Source organism: Schistocerca nitens, chromosome 7 (genome assembly GCF_023898315.1).
Source record: "Schistocerca nitens isolate TAMUIC-IGC-003100 chromosome 7, iqSchNite1.1, whole genome shotgun sequence".
Classification (NCBI taxonomy): domain Eukaryota; kingdom Metazoa; phylum Arthropoda; class Insecta; order Orthoptera; family Acrididae; genus Schistocerca; species Schistocerca nitens.
In genome coordinates this window covers 471,403,364-471,420,901 of record NC_064620.1, presented here as the reverse complement: position 1 = coordinate 471,420,901, position 17,538 = coordinate 471,403,364, and the positions used below count along the sequence as shown (strand labels likewise).

Below are 17,538 nucleotides of genomic sequence, written 5' to 3'. Positions count from 1 at the left end.
AGAAACGCTCAGTAGTTCGGTACGGGCTTTTGTTGAAGTTTCGAGAACATACCTTCACCGAAGAGTCAAGCAGTATATTGCTCCCTCCTACGTATATCTTGCGAAGAGACCATGAGGATAAAATCAGAGAGATTAGAGCCCACACAGAAGCATACTGACAATCCTTCTTTCCACGAACAATACGAGACTGGAATAGAAGGGAGAACCGATACAGGTACTCGAGGTACCCTCCGCCACAGACCGTCAGGTGGCTTGCGAAGTATGGATGTAGATGTAGATGTAGATCGGTTACTTCTAACGTGGTCTACTCATCGTACGTCACCTCAGAAATAAATCCAACAGGGAAACTCTAATCTTTCTAAATTTTCCCTATTGAACTGTTGTGACTGTAAAGTGGAAACCTAAAGCAAAAACCACAGCTAAACAAAAACCAAGCAGAGCTAATGTACAGGTGCCATCGACCATTGTGGAGAGTGGTGGTAAAATCTCCCATGAAATCTACGGAATGATTTACGAGGGTGAGTCAAATGAAAACCTTAAATTTGTAATAACAAATCGAAATTTCGCGCCGTTATCCTGTAAGTTGGTAAGCTTGCTACAAACAGCTTTAAGAATGGCCTGTAGATGGCAGCATAGTGGAGATGCACACATACCGTCACAGTATCAGTATAAAGATAGACGCCCAACTTGTGACTTGCACCAGGGAAGAACACCGTTCTGTTATTCGGTTTTGCGTAGCGAAGGTGTGACACCTATTGAAATTCATCGATGAATGAAGGTTCAGTACGGTGATGCATGTTTGTCACAGCATCCAGTCTACGAATGGAGTAGGAAGTTCGCAATTGGTGTGACTTCGGTGGAAGATGCTCCTCGTCCAGGTCAGGCACAACGAGTTGAGACTCCACAGAACATTGCAGTAGTTGAAACCATAGTGAAGGAAAACCGCCGAGCGACACTGAATGACATTTCAGCATGTTTACAGATAAGTCATTGGTCAGCACACCACATTGTGCATGATGTGCTCCAGTTTCACAAAGTGTCTGCAAGGTAGTTGCCACGGCATCTGACTCCTGAAATGAGAGAACGACGTGTTGATGCTTGTGAAGAACGTCTTCGGCACGTTGAACATGAAGGTGATGGCTCCTTGCAAGAATCGTTACTTGGGACGAAACTTGGGTTCACTTCCACCAACCGGAAACGAAGAGACCGAGCAAGGAATGCCACCATTCCTCATAACCAAAACCAAAGAAGTTTCGAACAGCACCATCAGCAGGGAAGGTTATGTTGACTCTCTTTTGGGACGAATAAGGCGTCATTTTCGTGTATTACATGCCTAGAGGGACCACTGTCACCAGTGCATCATACACAGAGCTATTAAAAAATCATCTGCGGCCTGCAATCAAATCAAAGCGATGTGGATTGCTGTCAGCAGGTTTCCTTTTGCAACATGACAAAGCAAGGCCCCACAGTGCCCGTACAACAGTTACAACAATCACAGACCTGCATTTTGAGTGTCTTCCACCATACTCACCAGACCTTGATTCCAAGTGATTTCCATATATTGCAACGTCCCCTTTGAACATTTATACACAACTGTGCTTAAACTGACACACAATATTTTGTTAGCGCAACGCAATCTGACTTTCAATAATCCCTACAAAAGAATGGGCCCTGACTAACATTAACCTATACCTTTCACAAATCACTTACCTCACAAAAATCTTCGCTACTCAAGCTACTGCAATACAGCGAGCGCCACTACTGCCAGCTAAATAAAAGATTCAAAGTACTGAAGGCACTAACTACTGATAGGCATAGTTAGCAAATGAAAGATTTTGATAGAGAACAAATAATTTATTTACCTCAATAGTCATAATATATATAGCAGTTCATGACAAATTACAAAACTCCGCCATCTCTCTCCCCACATCCACCACTGCTGGCGGCTCACCCCCAACTGCGCAACGCTACGCGCTGTTCACAGCCAGCTGCCTAACACTACAATGGCGAGTATTACAACAATGCAAAGCAGCCACAGACTGCAAACAGCACAGCCAGTGATTTTCATACAGAGGTGACGTTACCAATAAAAAAACCTAAACAGCCTACTTACAATGTTACGAACACTCAAAGAGGCATTAGTAGGAAAGAAGTTCCGTTCTGATGAAAATGGTTGCGCGGACTTCCAAAAGAATTTTTTTCTAAAGGAATTTAATTGTGCTTTGTAAGCGCTGGACGATTTACATTGAGCGTGGGGGAGATTATGTTGAGAAGTGATACAGCTTTGTACTACTTCTCACAATAAATAACATTTCAAAAAATATTTAAGGTTTTCATTAGACTTACCTTCATATAAAGTGTTACCAGCAGTTCAGGTACCATAATGACTGAGCATAGGGAGCAAAAGGAGTAGGGCACGAAGTCCAGCAGCTCCTAGTAGATCACACATTTCTGTAGTCACTGCTATGTGATGCTTTGAGATGGTATAAAGAGCCATACCAGTTCAAAATGCTCTGAGCACTATGGGACTTAAGATCTATGGTCATCAGTCCCCTAGAACTTAGAAATACTTAAACCTAACTAACCTAAGGACAGCACTCAACACCCAGTCATCACGAGGCAGAGAAAATCCCTGACCCCGCCGGGAATCGAACCCGGGGACCCGGACGGGGGAAGCGAGAACGCTACCGCACGACCACGAGCTGCGGACAGCGATACCAACGATCTAGGTAAACAGGTAAGAGCGATTTGGAGTGATGAAATACGCTGTACTCTATGACAGTCCGATGGAGATGTCTGGATTTGGCAAATGCCTGGGGAACTTTACCTTACATCGTGTGTAGTGGCAACGGTAGTTTGTGTTCCACGTCTTGTCATTAAGACAACGGTAAGTCCGAAAGACTATTTACACATTTTGCGCAAAGTAGAGGAACATTTCGGAGACTGCAACTGTTTGTATCAGCTGTCATAAAGCTTACTGGTCTTAAGGCGCAGCCGTGAGTAGTAGCCGCGCGGTCTGGGGCGCCTTGTCACGTTCCGCGCGGCTCACCCCGTCGGGGGTTCGAGTCCTCCATCGGGCATGGGTGCGCGTGTTGTCCTTAGCGTAGGTTAGTTTAAGTTAGATTAAGTAGTGCGTGAGCTTAGGGACCGATGACCGGAGCAGTTTGGTCCCATAAGATCTAACCACAAATTTCAAAATTTCTTGAGGAAGAATGGCTTGACACTACCCCACAGACATTTCAATAAAATTCTTCTGCGTTTTTGACCGCATCGTCAAATATAAAATGCCGACGTTTTGGTGACTATTGCAAGACCCCTTCCTCAGGGCGTATTGCTAACTGCTGAATGGACGCTAGGTTAATTACTTATATACTATGGAGGAGTGTTGTCGTTAGATATGAGGGTGAGGAGGAAGGGTATTAGGTGTTCTTTTATTGGTCTTCGCATTGCGCCTTGTCATTGGCGGAATTACGCATTTTCCATTGGAGTTTCCTTTATTGTTTGCCACTGGGGAAATCGGCGAATAGGAAACTGACCGGCGACTGCAGCGCGTCGTTGTTTATTAACTGCTTAGTATCGGTGGTATCTAATTTTATAGTTGACATTGCGGCCACCAAGAATTTTATTGACAGTTACAACAGCCGCGGAAGCCTACGTTTACATTCAGATAATTCGTTGAAAGTGTCCCCAGCAGAGTTGAAGCTGTCATAGAGGTGAAGGGTAGACACATCTCATTCCTACGAACGGCCATTAACAACTGTCTAGAAACTTTTGACCGGATGGTGTACGTTGTTAACCGAAGGTTGTAGGATAGCCTCGCCAGGAAGTCTATTTTCTTGATGATTGTTGCATAAGGATCGTACATATCAACTTCTTAAGGCATTAGGAAAGTGAGTGTGATGACGGATTATTTTCCAACAAAGCCCCTGTTCAGTCCCTTTTTTGAAATCGGCAGACAGCTGGCGAGCGTTGTGATAAAACTGCCACAATTGCTGCAGTCTCTCAATTCGCTTTTCTTATAAAACGACCATAAGGTGTCTCAGTTTTCCATAGGAAATGTAGGTGACGTTACGAAAACGTTGGCAAACAGTTTGTGATACACCTTACCCTATTTGTACCTATTGTATTTCCATTCTGTTTTGAGGACGTAAACACATCTTCAGTTGAGATGTCTCTTTTTTTAAGGATTCAGCAATCAGCTTTTTACTAATATAAAGGCTCCTAATTTCGTCACCAGGAAAGTTACGTATAGTCGATAAGGCAACTGATGGCATTTATGCAATAATGCACGCATACCGTGTACTTAAACATGACTATTAGTTCAAGTGTATGGTGATACAAAACCCCGTCCAGCTATCCTGGTTTGATTTTCCTACATAATTTTAGGCGAAACTTGTCTTTTCAGGTGGACTGGTTCTAATTCAATTTGGCAAAAGTGTCGTGCTCAATTGTAGCACACAAATCTCACGTCAGCACGTTTGGCTGGACTCTTCTTATGATCCATTCACCTGTAGTGACTGAGGCGGCGCTGTTGCAGGCGACAACACGGCGGCCATCCAGCGCCAGTCGGCATCGGCGGCGCCCCCACCTGCTGCGTCGCGACGCCCCTCCTGGCTGCAGAGCGCAGCGGTCCTGCTGGCAGCGGCCGCCGCGGTCGCCTTCTCGACTTCGAGGTGACACTGCTAGGTGCGTAATCCTCACCTCTCCGCTAGCGACGGGGCTCCTGGTACAGAGACTGTGCGAGTCCCCGCTCCCCTCCCCTACGTCCAGTATGAACCACCGTAAAGAGCCTAAGAACCATGTAAAGAGCATATAGCAATGTGGACTATATTTCGACATCTGCATTTAAATTCTGCAAGCCATCTTACAGTGCGAGATGTGGGTTATTTCTAGTGCCTCTGTACATAGTCTTAGGGGTATATGCCCAGATATTTCTATAAACGACGGCGGATGGTGTATTGAACAACGTTACATCAAACTTCCTGGCAGATTAAAACTGTGTGCCGGACCGAGACTCGAACTCGGGACCTTTGCCTATCGCGGGAAAGTGCTCTACCAAATGAGCTACCCAAGCACGACTCACGCCCCGTCATATCAGCGCACACTCCGCTGCAGAGTGAAAATCTCATTCTGGAAACATCCCCCAGGCTGTGGCTAAGCCATGTCTCCACAATATCGTTACCTTCAGGAGTGCTGGTTCGCAGGAGAGCTACTGTAAAGTTTGGAAGGTAGGAGACGAGGTACTAGCAGAAGTAAAGCTGTCAGGACGGGGCGTGAGTCGTGCTTGGGTAGCTCAGTTGGTAGAACACTTGCCCGCGAAAGGCAAATGTCCCGAGTTCGAGTCACGATCCGGCATACAGTTTTAATCTGCCAGGAAGTTTCATCTCAGCGCACACTCCGCTGCAGAGTGAAAATCTCATTCTGGAAAATTACATCAGATTTACTAGTTTGGTTAATACCTCCAGATACGTGTGGCACTAGCAAGCCATTACTTTTCCCCTGGTCAGAAAGTCAAGTATTGAGGTGTAGATACATGAAACGCTTACCCCATACTGACAGGCGTAGTCCACTTCAAGACTCAGTTACGACCGTGCAGGAAACATTAGGTACCAGGTATCTGCGGGAAGACTGTTAGAAGCAGAGAAAAACGTCTAACACAGTACAATGTGTAGATATTAACGTACCAATATCAGGATATCTGTACCTGTACCTGTACCCTTAACATAAGGTGTGTGCTGCAACCCAGCCCCCCCCCCCCCCTCTCTCATGAATGGTGTGTGCGAAGTACAACTCGCGGTAAACCTCAGAAACCAGTTTCTCTTATTTTCTCATCCTGGAATTGTTTTTTCCATCATTGGTCTAAACCATGGGCCTGTTCCGTCCTCTAAGTATCCACTCACGTTTTCCTTCGTCTTCCTACGGATCTTGTCCCAAAAGATCTGAAATTTAATGCTTCCCTTGGTACTCTCGGAGCTGGCATTCTACCCTGTACCACTTTTTCGAAACGCCATAATCCCCTCCAGTTTCGACGTATAAGGTTGAAATCTTGATCAAAGGTGCCTACTACATTCTTCTGGGATGGTGCTAAATCCTGATGCCCTGCGACGCTACCTTCTGGCTGGACGGCGCTGCTAACAGCGAAGTGTCGCCACATGCGAGAAACCGGACAGAGCTCAGAAGATCACGTGACGTGTAATGTAGGTTAACGAGGTCACACTGGCGCCAGATTCCTCAACAATTCTGCGCAACGTCAAGATGGACGTATCTCATGGTGGAAAGGTCGTCACAGCATCTTGCCTATATTTTCCCCTTTTTGTGACTCCTCCGCGATAGAGGACAGTATGGCGACACCCAGCGTTAAAAATCACGCGATTTGTTTAAGGGTGGCTGAATAAAAGATTTCAGACTAAGTCTGCTCAGAATCAACACAAAAGATCCTCAGGGGATGTCACATAGGGCATCAATCAAACCACTAGTTTACTTGGGGAGTCATTTCCCGCACCTTTTGATCTCGAAACCACAGCTCGCACTGAGATGAAATACAGAAAGACGTCCTTGCCAACCCTGGGCGCTGCAGACAACCCAAGACGCTTCGACCGCTCTCTAAGAACATTCTGGGGCTGCATACGCGTTGAACATGATCGCACCCCTTTGGAGTACAGCAGCGCTGAATTTTTTTCTCTGGTATAAAGATTAAGAAACTTTCAATAACATTCGACGAAATATGAACGTGATCTGAATTAGCACAGGGTGCTTACGCTTTCTCAGCTATCGCCTTACACACGCTGCTATAGCGTGATCACAGATGGGTGTGACCATCGAAACATGTTTGAATGAAATGGGAATGGGTCCTCTAAGATACCCCAGGTCGTGCAGTACCCTCTGTGCCACCTACCCAGAGTTATTGAGAATTTTAACAATGTGATATTACAAGGAAGACTTATGAAGTAGCCCTAGGTTCCTGATGGCAGGTATCCATTTGACACCCCTCCAATGGAGGTTGTCTGAATATGAGAGTCTAGAACTACCTCGCAGGTTTTCTCTGTAAAGCCACATTTTTAAAATTCTCAAAATATGTAGGTTGATGTCACCGAGGATGTTGGCAAGCTGGGGAGTGTTAAATGAGCCACTTCACATTTTATTCAAGAAGGTGTCAGTGTCGCATCCACCATGATAATGCCACAGCAGGGCTTGAAAGAGGAGGGCTGGGAAAGCATAAACACTCCTTGCGACTTTGGATCACATTCCGATTTGATTGAATGGTTTTGAACTGTCCGCACTGGTTCCAACTTGTACACGAGTTCATTGCACTCCAAATGCATTTTCAGATGCAGTCCTCCAATGTTCTTAGACATAGACAGACATAGATTGACACTTCCAGATGTGTCAGCAGCGCCAAACGTTGTGAAGAACTTCGTCCTATTGCTGAGAACTGTCATTTTAGCTCGCGAAGTATACTTGAATCAACACCCCAGGTTAAGGAGTGGTTTTATTGACGTCTTGACATTCCTCATGCCATTTTGTGCGTCTGAAATCTTTTCTTAGACCACCCATAGCAAAATCGCGTGATTTTGACGCTGGGTGTCGTCTTTCTGCCCACTGTCGCAAATACGTCGATAGAAGGGGTAAACGTGGGCAACAAGGCGTGTGACGACCTTCCATCTGAGAATCGTCCACCGTAACGTTGCGCAGAATTGTGGAGAGATTTGGCCCCAATACGACATCATTAACCTTCGTTAAGCATCACGTGAACTCCTGAGCTCCGGCCTTTTTTCTCATGTGTCGTCACCTTGCTGCTTGAAGCGTCATCCATCCCGAGGGCTACTCACAGGACAACACAGTTTTGCATTGTTACAGAAGATGTTTTCAGACATCTTTGATCCAAATTTGAAACATATATGTGGCACTGGGTGTCAATTAAAGGATTTCGAGGATACTAGCTTTTAAAAATTTAAAAACTGAGTTGCACACTATAGATGTTCCAACCAGCTTTGCTCGCTTGGACTATATCTTCTTACTCACAGCATATATACCAAGCTATGCTATTATCTATTTGTTTCATAGTCTGTCTAATCGTTTCCAGCCCTTCGCTTCTCCTAGAAGTTTCACTTACTCTTTTTTTGAATTATGCGTTTTTGCTGTGTAGTATTTGCCAAGTCTCACTTCCTAATAACAATGTGCGAGCAGCCATTAGCTTATAAAATTTTATTTTTGTGTCTGGTCCGACTTCATATCTCAATGTTCTATTGATTGCCCTGCATAGCATTTGATGCTTTTACAGTTTGTTGTCAATGTCAAGGTCATTCTGAAAGACCATACTATTTCCCAGGCAACTCAAGTGACTAACTTTTTAGTTGTTTTGCTTCTTATTACGATCTTAGTCCTCAGTGGCTTCGACCCTTTGCAAACAGTAATTTTTATTTTCGAAATGAATATTTTCGTATTATGTTTTTTAGAAATTTGGTTAAGTCTATAGATAGGTTTTTGTATCGACATTTACTATCTCGTACGATTGCAACATCATCTGCAAAATCATATGAATTAAAAAATCTGATTGATAATCTCAAGACTGGATCAATTTGTTGTTTCCATGTCTCAATCATATCGTTGATGAATATATTACAAAGTGTGGGTGATAGGATACACCCTTGTTGGACCCCTTGGTTTGTAGGTATCTCTTCCGATACAGCATGGTTATTTTGTAACAATACGCAATTAGGTCACGGCTGTACCATGAAATCACGGTGTACGACGGCGGTAATATTTCAATAACTAACTACTTTAGCATCATCGGTTGCGCTTAACAAGGTAATTGGAGCCTAATTACTTCCCTTTGCTCTTCCAGTTGCCCACTCGTGTTGGATACATGATGTCAAATCTTCTATTTCAGCTTTGATTAATATATTCGCCGGCCGTGGTGGCCAAGCGGTTAAAGGCGCTACAGTCTGGAACCGCGCGACCGCTACGGTCGCAGGTTCGAATCCTGCCTCGGGCATGGATGTGTGTGATGTCCTTAGGTTAGTTAGGTTTAAGAACTAAATTCTAGGGGACTGATGACCTTAGAAGTTAAGTCCCATAGTGCTCAGAGCCATTTGAACCATTAATATATTCCCTATAAATTCGATTGCAATTTTTCTGCAATCTCACCATACTATATCTACATTGAATGTGGTTTTTAGCAGCACAGCTGTATCCAATCAGTGTGTACGAAATATAGTTTGTATAATAAAATGTGTTTGGTGTCGGTTCTTGTTTTATTAGTGTGTCTTTTATTAACAACAATAGGGAACTTCTTCTGTGAGAAATACACTCCTGGAAATGGAAAAAAGAACACATTGACACCGGTGTGTCAGACCCACCATACTTGCTCCGGACACTGCGAGAGGGCTGTACAAGCAATGATCACACGCACGGCACAGCGGACACACCAGGAACCGCGGTGTTGGCCGTCGAATGGCGCTAGCTGCGCAGCATTTGTGCACCGCCGCCGTCAGTGTCAGCCAGTTTGCCGTGGCATACGGAGCTCCATCGCAGTCTTTCACACTGGTAGCATGCCGCGACAGCGTGGACGTGAACCGTATGTGCAGTTGACGGACTTTGAGCGAGGGCGTATAGTGGGCATGCGGGAGGCCGGGTGGACGTACCGCCGAATTGCTCAACACGTGGGGCGTGAGGTCTCCACAGTACATCGATGTTGTCGCCAGTGGTCGGCGGAAGGTGCACGTGCCCGTCGACCTGGGACCGGACCGCAGCGACGCACGGATGCACGCCAAGACCGTGGGATCCTACGCAGTGCCGTAGGGGACCGCACCGCCACTTCCCAGCAAATTAGGGACACTGTTGCTCCTGGGGTATCGGCGAGGACCATTCGCAACCGTCTCCATGAAGCTGGGCTACGGTCCCGCACACCGTTAGGCCGTCTTCCGCTCACGCCCCAACATCGTGCAGCCCGCCTCCAGTGGTGTCGCGACAGGCGTGAATGGAGGGACGAATGGAGACGTGTCGTCTTCAGCGATGAGAGTCGCTTCTGCCTTGGTGCCAATGATGGTCGTATGCGTGTTTGGCGCCGTGCAGGTGAGCGCCACAATCAGGACTGCATACGACCGAGGCACACAGGGCCAACACCCGGCATCATGGTGTGGGGAGCGATCTCCTACACTGGCCGTACACCACTGGTGATCGTCGAGGGGACACTGAATAATGCACGGTACATCCAAACCGTCATCGAACCCATCGTTCTACCATTCCTAGACCGGCAAGGGAACTTGCTGTTCCAACAGGACAATGCACGTCCGCATGTATCCCGTGCCACCCAACGTGCTCTAGAAGGTGTAAGTCAACTACCCTGGCCAGCAAGATCTCCGGATCTGTCCCCCATTGAGCATGTTTGGGACTGGATGAAGCGTCGTCTCACGCGGTCTTCACGTCCAGCACGAACGCTGGTCCAACTGAGGCGCCAGGTGGAAATGGCATGGCAAGCCGTTCCACAGGACTACATCCGGCATCTCTACGATCGTCTCCATGGGAGAATAGCAGCCTGCATTGCTGCGAAAGGTGGATATACACTGTACTAGTGCCGACATTGTGCATGCTCTGTTGCCTGTGTCTATGTGCCTGTGGTTCTGTCAGTGTGATCATGTGATGTATCTGACCCCAGGAATGTGTCAATAAAGTTTCCCCTTCCTGGGACAATGAATTCACGGTGTTCTTATTTCAATTTCCAGGAGTGTATATGTATTGGAAGCCATATTGTTTTTATATTCACCGCGTTAAAACTTTTGCCGTGTGTACATGGTTGCCATGAGCCTGCAGAATGCATTCCTGTCAAGAATTACTTGTGGGTTTGTTACTGTCGTTACCCGTAATCTAACCAATGTATTTTGAGGATTATCTGAAAAAATCTGGAATCCAGTTCCAGGTTCGAGACAGAAGACTGCAAGGGATTGTCAGAGAGTTTCAAAAACACGCACACTCTCCTGTATAGTGATTGTTTTATTCTGGTTATTTCACTCTAAGACGAAAAAATGGCTGTCCTCGAAGGAATTATCCAAATGTGACGCAAATCAGAAAAAATGATGTAATATACAGAAAAACAAATTATTACAATTTCAGAAAATTGGACGATTTATTTAAGGAAAAGAGCTTCTGAAAAAAATGGCTCTGAGCACTATGGGACTCAACTGCTGAGGTCATTAGTCCCCTAGAACTTAGAACTAGTTAAGCCTAACTAACCTAAGGACATCACAAACATCCATGCCCGAGGCAGGATTCGAACCTGCGACCGTAGCTGTCTCGCGGTTCCAGACTGCAGCGCCTTTAACCGCACGGCCACTTCGGCCGGCAGAGCTTCTGAAAGTGAGAAAGTTAATAAAACGTTGATCCACGTCTGGCCATTACTCAAGCAGTTATTCGCCTTGGCATTCATTGAAGAGTTGTTGGATGGCCCCCTGAGGAATATCTTTCCAAATTGTGTCGAACTGGTGCGTTATGTCGTCAAAATCCCGATATTGTTGGAGGGACATACCTATGAAGTTCCTAACGTTCTCGATTGGGAATAGAGCTGACGACCTTTCTGGCAAAGGCAGGTTTTGGCAAACACGAAGGCAAGCAGTAGAAACTGTTACCGTGTGCGAGCGGGCATTGTGTTGCCGAAATGCAAGTTCAAGATGGCCTGACATCAAGAGCAACGGAAAGGGGAGTAGAACGTCGTCTACGTACCGCTGTGCTGCAAGGGTGCGGCGGACGAAAAGCGAAGGCGTCCTCCTGTGATATGAAGTGACACGCCGGATCACCACTCCTGGCTGTTTGGCCTTAAGGCAGGCGACATTCAGGTTGGTATGCCACCGATGCCCGAGGTGTCACACACACGTCTTCGGTCTGGAATCTCATTGACTGGAGTACTATTGTCTTCAGCGATGAGTTATGATTTGGAGTGAGCCCCGTTGACCGGCAAATACGTGTATGGATACGTCCCAGTAGGTGGTTGGCTAGCACACTGACTGTCGCCTGCTGTTCTGGGTACCATTTATTTTTATAGCAGGATCCCTTTGGTTGTCATCTGCCGCACCCATACAGTGCAGCTGTTGTCGACGGTATTCTACGCCCAGATCATTTGCAGTTCATGGCAGGCCATCCTGGGCTTACATTTGAGCAAAGTAAAGTCCGCCAGCACACGGCGAGTTTCCACAGCTTGTCTTCGTGCTTTCCAATTCGAGCCTTGGTCAGCAAGGTCGCCGGATCTCTCACGAGTTGAGAACGTTCGCAGCATTATGGCCAGGACCCTCCAACCAGATAGCGCAGGAGTTTGAATATCTAATGCGCCAGCTGGACAGACTTGGCACGATACCCCTAAGGAGAATATCAATGCGGAGCTGAATAACTGCTTATATAAGGGCCAGAAGTGGACCTTTTTTGCTGTTTTTGTTGTGGTCTTCAGTCAAGAGAGTGTTTTGATGCAGCTCTACGTGCTACTCTATCCTGTGCAAGCTTCTTCATATCCCAGTAACTACTGCAACCTACACCCTTCCGAATCTGTTTAGTGTATCCATCTCTTGGTCTCCCTCTACGATTTTTACCCTCTGCACTGCCTTCCAATACTAAATTGGTGATCCCTTGGTGCCTCGGAACACGTCCTACCAACCGATCCCTTCTTCCAGTCAAGTTGTCCCACAAATTTCTCTTCTCACCAATTCTATTCAATACCTCCTCGTTAGTTATGATCTACCCATCTAATCTTCAGCATTATTCTGTAGCACCACATTTCGAAAGCTTCTATTCTCTTCTTGTCTAAACTATTTATCGTCCTCTTTTCACTTCCATACATGGCTATACTCAATACAAATACTTTCAGAAACGGCATCCTAGCTTTTAAATCTATACTCGATGTTAACAAATGTCTCTTATTCAGAAACGCTTTCCTTGCCATTGCCAGTCTACATTTTATATCGTCTCTTCTTCGACCATCATCAGTTATTTTGCTCCCCAAATAGCAAAACTCATTTACTACTTTAAGCGTCTCATTTCCAAATGTAATACCCTCAGCATCACCCGGTTTAATTCGACTACATTCCATTATCCTCGTTTTCCTTTTGTTGATGTTCATCTTATATCCTCCTTTCAAGACACAGTCCATTCCGTTCAGCTGCTTTTCTAAGTTCTCTGCTGACTCTGACAGAATTACAGTGTCATTGGCGAACCTCAAAGTTTTATTTCTTCTCCATGGATTTTAATACCTACTCCGCATTTTTCATTTGTTTCCTTTACTGCTTCCTGAATATACAGATTGAATAACATCGGGGATAGACCACAACACTGTCTTACTCCCTTCCCAACCACTGCTTCCCTTTTATGCCCCTCGACTCTTATAGCTGCCATCTGGTTTCTATACAAATTGTAAATAGCCTTTCGCTCTCTGAATTTTACCCCTGCCACCTTCAGAATTTGAAATAGATTATTCCAGTCAACATTGTCAAAAGCTTTCTCTAAGTCTACAATGCTAGAAACTTAGGTTCGCCTTCCCTTAATCTATTTTCTAAGATAAGTTGTTGGGTTAGTATTGCCTCAAGTGTTCCAACATTTCCACGGAATCCAAACTGATCTTCCCCGAAGTCGGCTTCTACCAGTGGACCAACGCGTTATTAACTTGCAAAATTTATGAAACTGTTTCTCTCGGATAAATAATCCGATTTTTCTGAAATTGTAATCATGTGCTTGTCTGTACATGTACATCACATCTACTGATCTCCGTTTCATTCGGATAAATCCTTCGTGCAGTGTCGTTATGACTACTTTGTCATTAGGTGGTATTGGAGGCAGTACTAGTCACTGAGCAGGATAATTTCTATTACAGCCTTTGTAGATAAAGTTTTGATAAGGAACTAATGTCCAGCAATATACCGTAAGAATAAAAACCAGAGTAACGATCGTTTCACTTTAAAATCTCCCTAGTCACCGTATGGCACGTAACGGTAGAGCTACACAACGCAACTGTCGTGAAAGTTTTCCTTATCCCCACAGTCCATTATGTAAAAATAGCGTCCGAAAAAAGCAATAGGTGCGAGAAAGTGGTACTTCACTAGTAGCGTTTACGCTGGTGCTCCACGAGTGCGACCGTGTGCATGAAAACATGCGTTGTGGATACACCTTGTACAACAAACAGCTGCGCCACCAAGTGGAGCTGTTAAATTGGAGCACCCAAGTCAGAGCTAGTTGTTTGCCGTATGTCCGTACCGTGCAGCAAGAGATTTGACAGTGATCCGATCTTTAAACTAATTTTACATTGAAAATGCACGTTTCCTAACATGGTTTCCTTGTCAAAAAAACTAAGTTCTCTGACAAACTTTAGAAGGCTGTAATAGGAGCTGGAAAAAGCTTGTATATAACATCCTTTCTGAAGTGCTAACACACTGAAATATTTCGAGTTCTAACTTCCTAGTCAATTTCATGAACTTTAACGGTGGTTTTTTACGTTTAATTCGGTGTATTCGTTGAATCCTATCGAGGCCAATCGTTGTCTGTTACTCTCTAGGATATCCCATCACCCCATCAGTTAATTCTAATAGGGAACTTGTTTCTAGTAGATACATGAGTGTACTTCATTTGCAGGAACGACATACGCCCATGATACCTGCCGCCTCTGAGACAGTTTACATATTGCTCTATCCCAGTTTCATCCGGTAACCGAGAATAGAAGACATTACAGATTCCTTTGCATGGTGTATCTATAAAACTTTGACCACGTAGCTACAACGTGTGTGAACTGCAGAGAAGCACAAATTATCCTCAGAAAAATCAGAACTATGAGACATTATTGTTGCTCACTTCCGAGAAAACATTAATTAATACTCTTTACGGAAAAACATTTGCCAGTAACAGTTTCAGACATGAAACAGATTGGCGAGCAAAGAGATTCTGTGTGGCCTGTATAACCAATCACGCTGCACGTTTGATAACGGAAAGTACTTTGCACAGCAATTTTGCTATTTGTCGGCAACATTAATTTGTCAGTCATCGCAAATACTGGTAATTACTACACGCTCTCACATGAAACCACATGTATAAATTACACGAGAATCTAGAAAAATTATTCGCAGCTGCCCTACAACAGTAATGTGTTATTAAGCGATTCACCACCAAACGGAAGGCGAATGCAGACCGCTGTGAAATGTAAATGCCAGTATGCAAATCTCTCATCTCCCTATGTCCTTTGAGCTGTATATCTGATTGCGCATATCGAAACAGAACTGTGATCTTGTGTGTTTCAGATGATCTAGCTGTCGGAGAGCGACATCCTTCCCGGGGACAGCCACCACTAGCTGATGTCATATTCCCGGATTCCTCCCACAATGTCTACATGTGAGGAGGCAACCTGAAATGCAAACTGTCGCACCACGCCAGTGGCTGTCAGTGTGAAGTTAATTTGTTCAGAGAGTGATGCTGTTTTATGCAAGAAGGATAGTATGAACAGGCGTGTGAACGTAATGTCATTCGTCATGAGAAATACGATAATGATTTCTCCTTGAATGTAACTACGTCACCTGGGACATGACTGGTAACTGCCAGCTAATTGACAGACCAGTCTACTTCACATAGCTGTCTACATGACGTGCAGATGCACCATTCATGTGTGTAAGTGTACCGAAAACTGGTATTGTACCCGAGCCCCGTGCTATGACATTTTATCTACGAAAATAGAACCCTTTGTCGAGGAACGAAACCACGAGTTTTTGCGCAAGTGATGTTAATTTTTCAGGAGTTTATAAGTGTGTAAGTGATTCGTGGCTCACATGGAGACCGAATATAAAGTTTTCAGGGCTGTAATTCTGCCACTCTCGTGAGGTACCAGTTGTTATGTTAGATGTAAACAAGACTCTTTGTTAACTGTGCCAGTGATGGAAGTTGAGAATCAGTGAAACGTTACAAGTTCTCCTCTCTTCTGTGGTGTCAAATGTGTTTTGTCTGTACGATTACAGAGATGAGTGCCTTAAGTTCAGAAAAGATGCTGTACTAAATTTTAAATTAATGTCGCTGGAGATGAGCCTGGGGGAAGTTTCACACTGAGAATATAGTGATCTTGGTTTGAGCCTGGATTAAAAAAAAATCGTAGGACTATAACTGAAAATAGTAAAGCAATCCAGAATATCCAAAACTATTATCTCGCATATTAAATTCCGTACAATTGGCCTAAATGATGAGAAACGTTACTAAATAACGCACTGCATTACAGGCAGACATTAAAATCACTTTAAATTTATCGAAGAATACATGAAGCTACTCATAACTTGCTGACACTTTTTTGCGTTAACAGTTTAGTAAATCTTTCCTACATGTCTGTGTCTGTGGTAATAGTATGTATCGGGTTGTACCTATTTCCTAGAAGAATCTGTGCTACAGAGCACTCAAAAGGTGTAAGTTTCTTTTCATTTAATTCACGTGTGAATTTTTAATGCATCATTTTCACATTTATAAAACCAGAAATATAAAATACTGTCTGCCGTACGCGTAAGTAGTATATTATTATCCTTCGCAAAGTAAGAATTGGACGTGTATAAATGCAATTTTTATGAAGTCTAACATAAAAAGTCCCGTTTGATTAGGGCAAGCCTACAGAAAACTCCCGTCACCTTTACCATTATACTTTCGTTCTTTTAATTTGTGAAAGATCAGGAAACTCTTGTTAACTGTAACAGAACTACTGCTTCGTAGTTAACTGGCTTCAGAACCGTACTACCACGATAATTAACTCCTTCCACAACGAGGAAACTCCCACCAGGCTCTATTCTCTAAGCTGTATTTATCACTGTAAATTTCGCCCCTTCCCCGAACCAGTGTTTCAGATTCGTCTAAAGCGATGTTAGAAATTACAAATAAACTAATTTGTTGAAGCCTCTTACCTATTTATTTTACAGACTCACTGAAGAAATCACGTGATATTTTTTCTATATACATAAGTTGAATTTTACGTTGTACTTTTAAGAAAACATATTGAAAGGAAAAACCTGCAACCTGTTTTGGGTGAATTTGGCATTTAGGCCTGGAGTCCAGTAAAATATTATGGAAAACTATCCGTAGATCAAAATATTTGTAATACATTCCAGAGAGTGCATGAAAGTTTGCAGTGCAACTGTAACGGTCTCATTTTCTTCACAAACAGAAGATGCAACACGGACTACGTATTACGTCGAGAGACGTTGGAAGGTAACAATAATAGTGGCACTGTGTTACAGTATTTATCATTGCAGTAGTATCCATCTTCGTCGCCGAGGTCGATAACATACGTCTGTGTAGTGACGATCGACTCGGAGGTAAGGCGATCCGAATTCTGGTGGTGGACGGAATTGTTAGTCAGTATTTAGCTGGCAAGGGGTGAAAAGATGGTGACATGTTTCTGATGACCGGTCTTTGCGGCAGTGTCCTTGGTTCAACTTCAGACCTATCCACAACATCTCATGAAGTAAGGGCATGTCTCGGTGTTGATGGTGATCCGTATATCGGATGGGGATGCTGCGTTTAGTGGCAGTCTTCATGCTATTTGAAGGG

At 44.4% G+C, this 17,538-nt stretch overlaps 1 protein-coding gene across 1 annotated transcript in view; it reads left to right on the top strand.

Moving 5' to 3' along the window:
* LOC126195339 (hemicentin-2-like) overlaps positions 1–16,888 on the top strand; it is a 323,554-nt gene extending 306,666 nt beyond the window's left edge. The window contains exons 7-8 of the mRNA XM_049933914.1: positions 4,538–4,686; positions 15,264–16,888. Coding sequence (XP_049789871.1) covers positions 4,538–4,677 — 140 coding nt within the window. The 3' untranslated portion in view covers positions 4,678–4,686; positions 15,264–16,888. The remainder of the gene's footprint in view (positions 1–4,537; positions 4,687–15,263) is intronic.
* Positions 16,889–17,538: the final 650 nt, after the last annotated feature.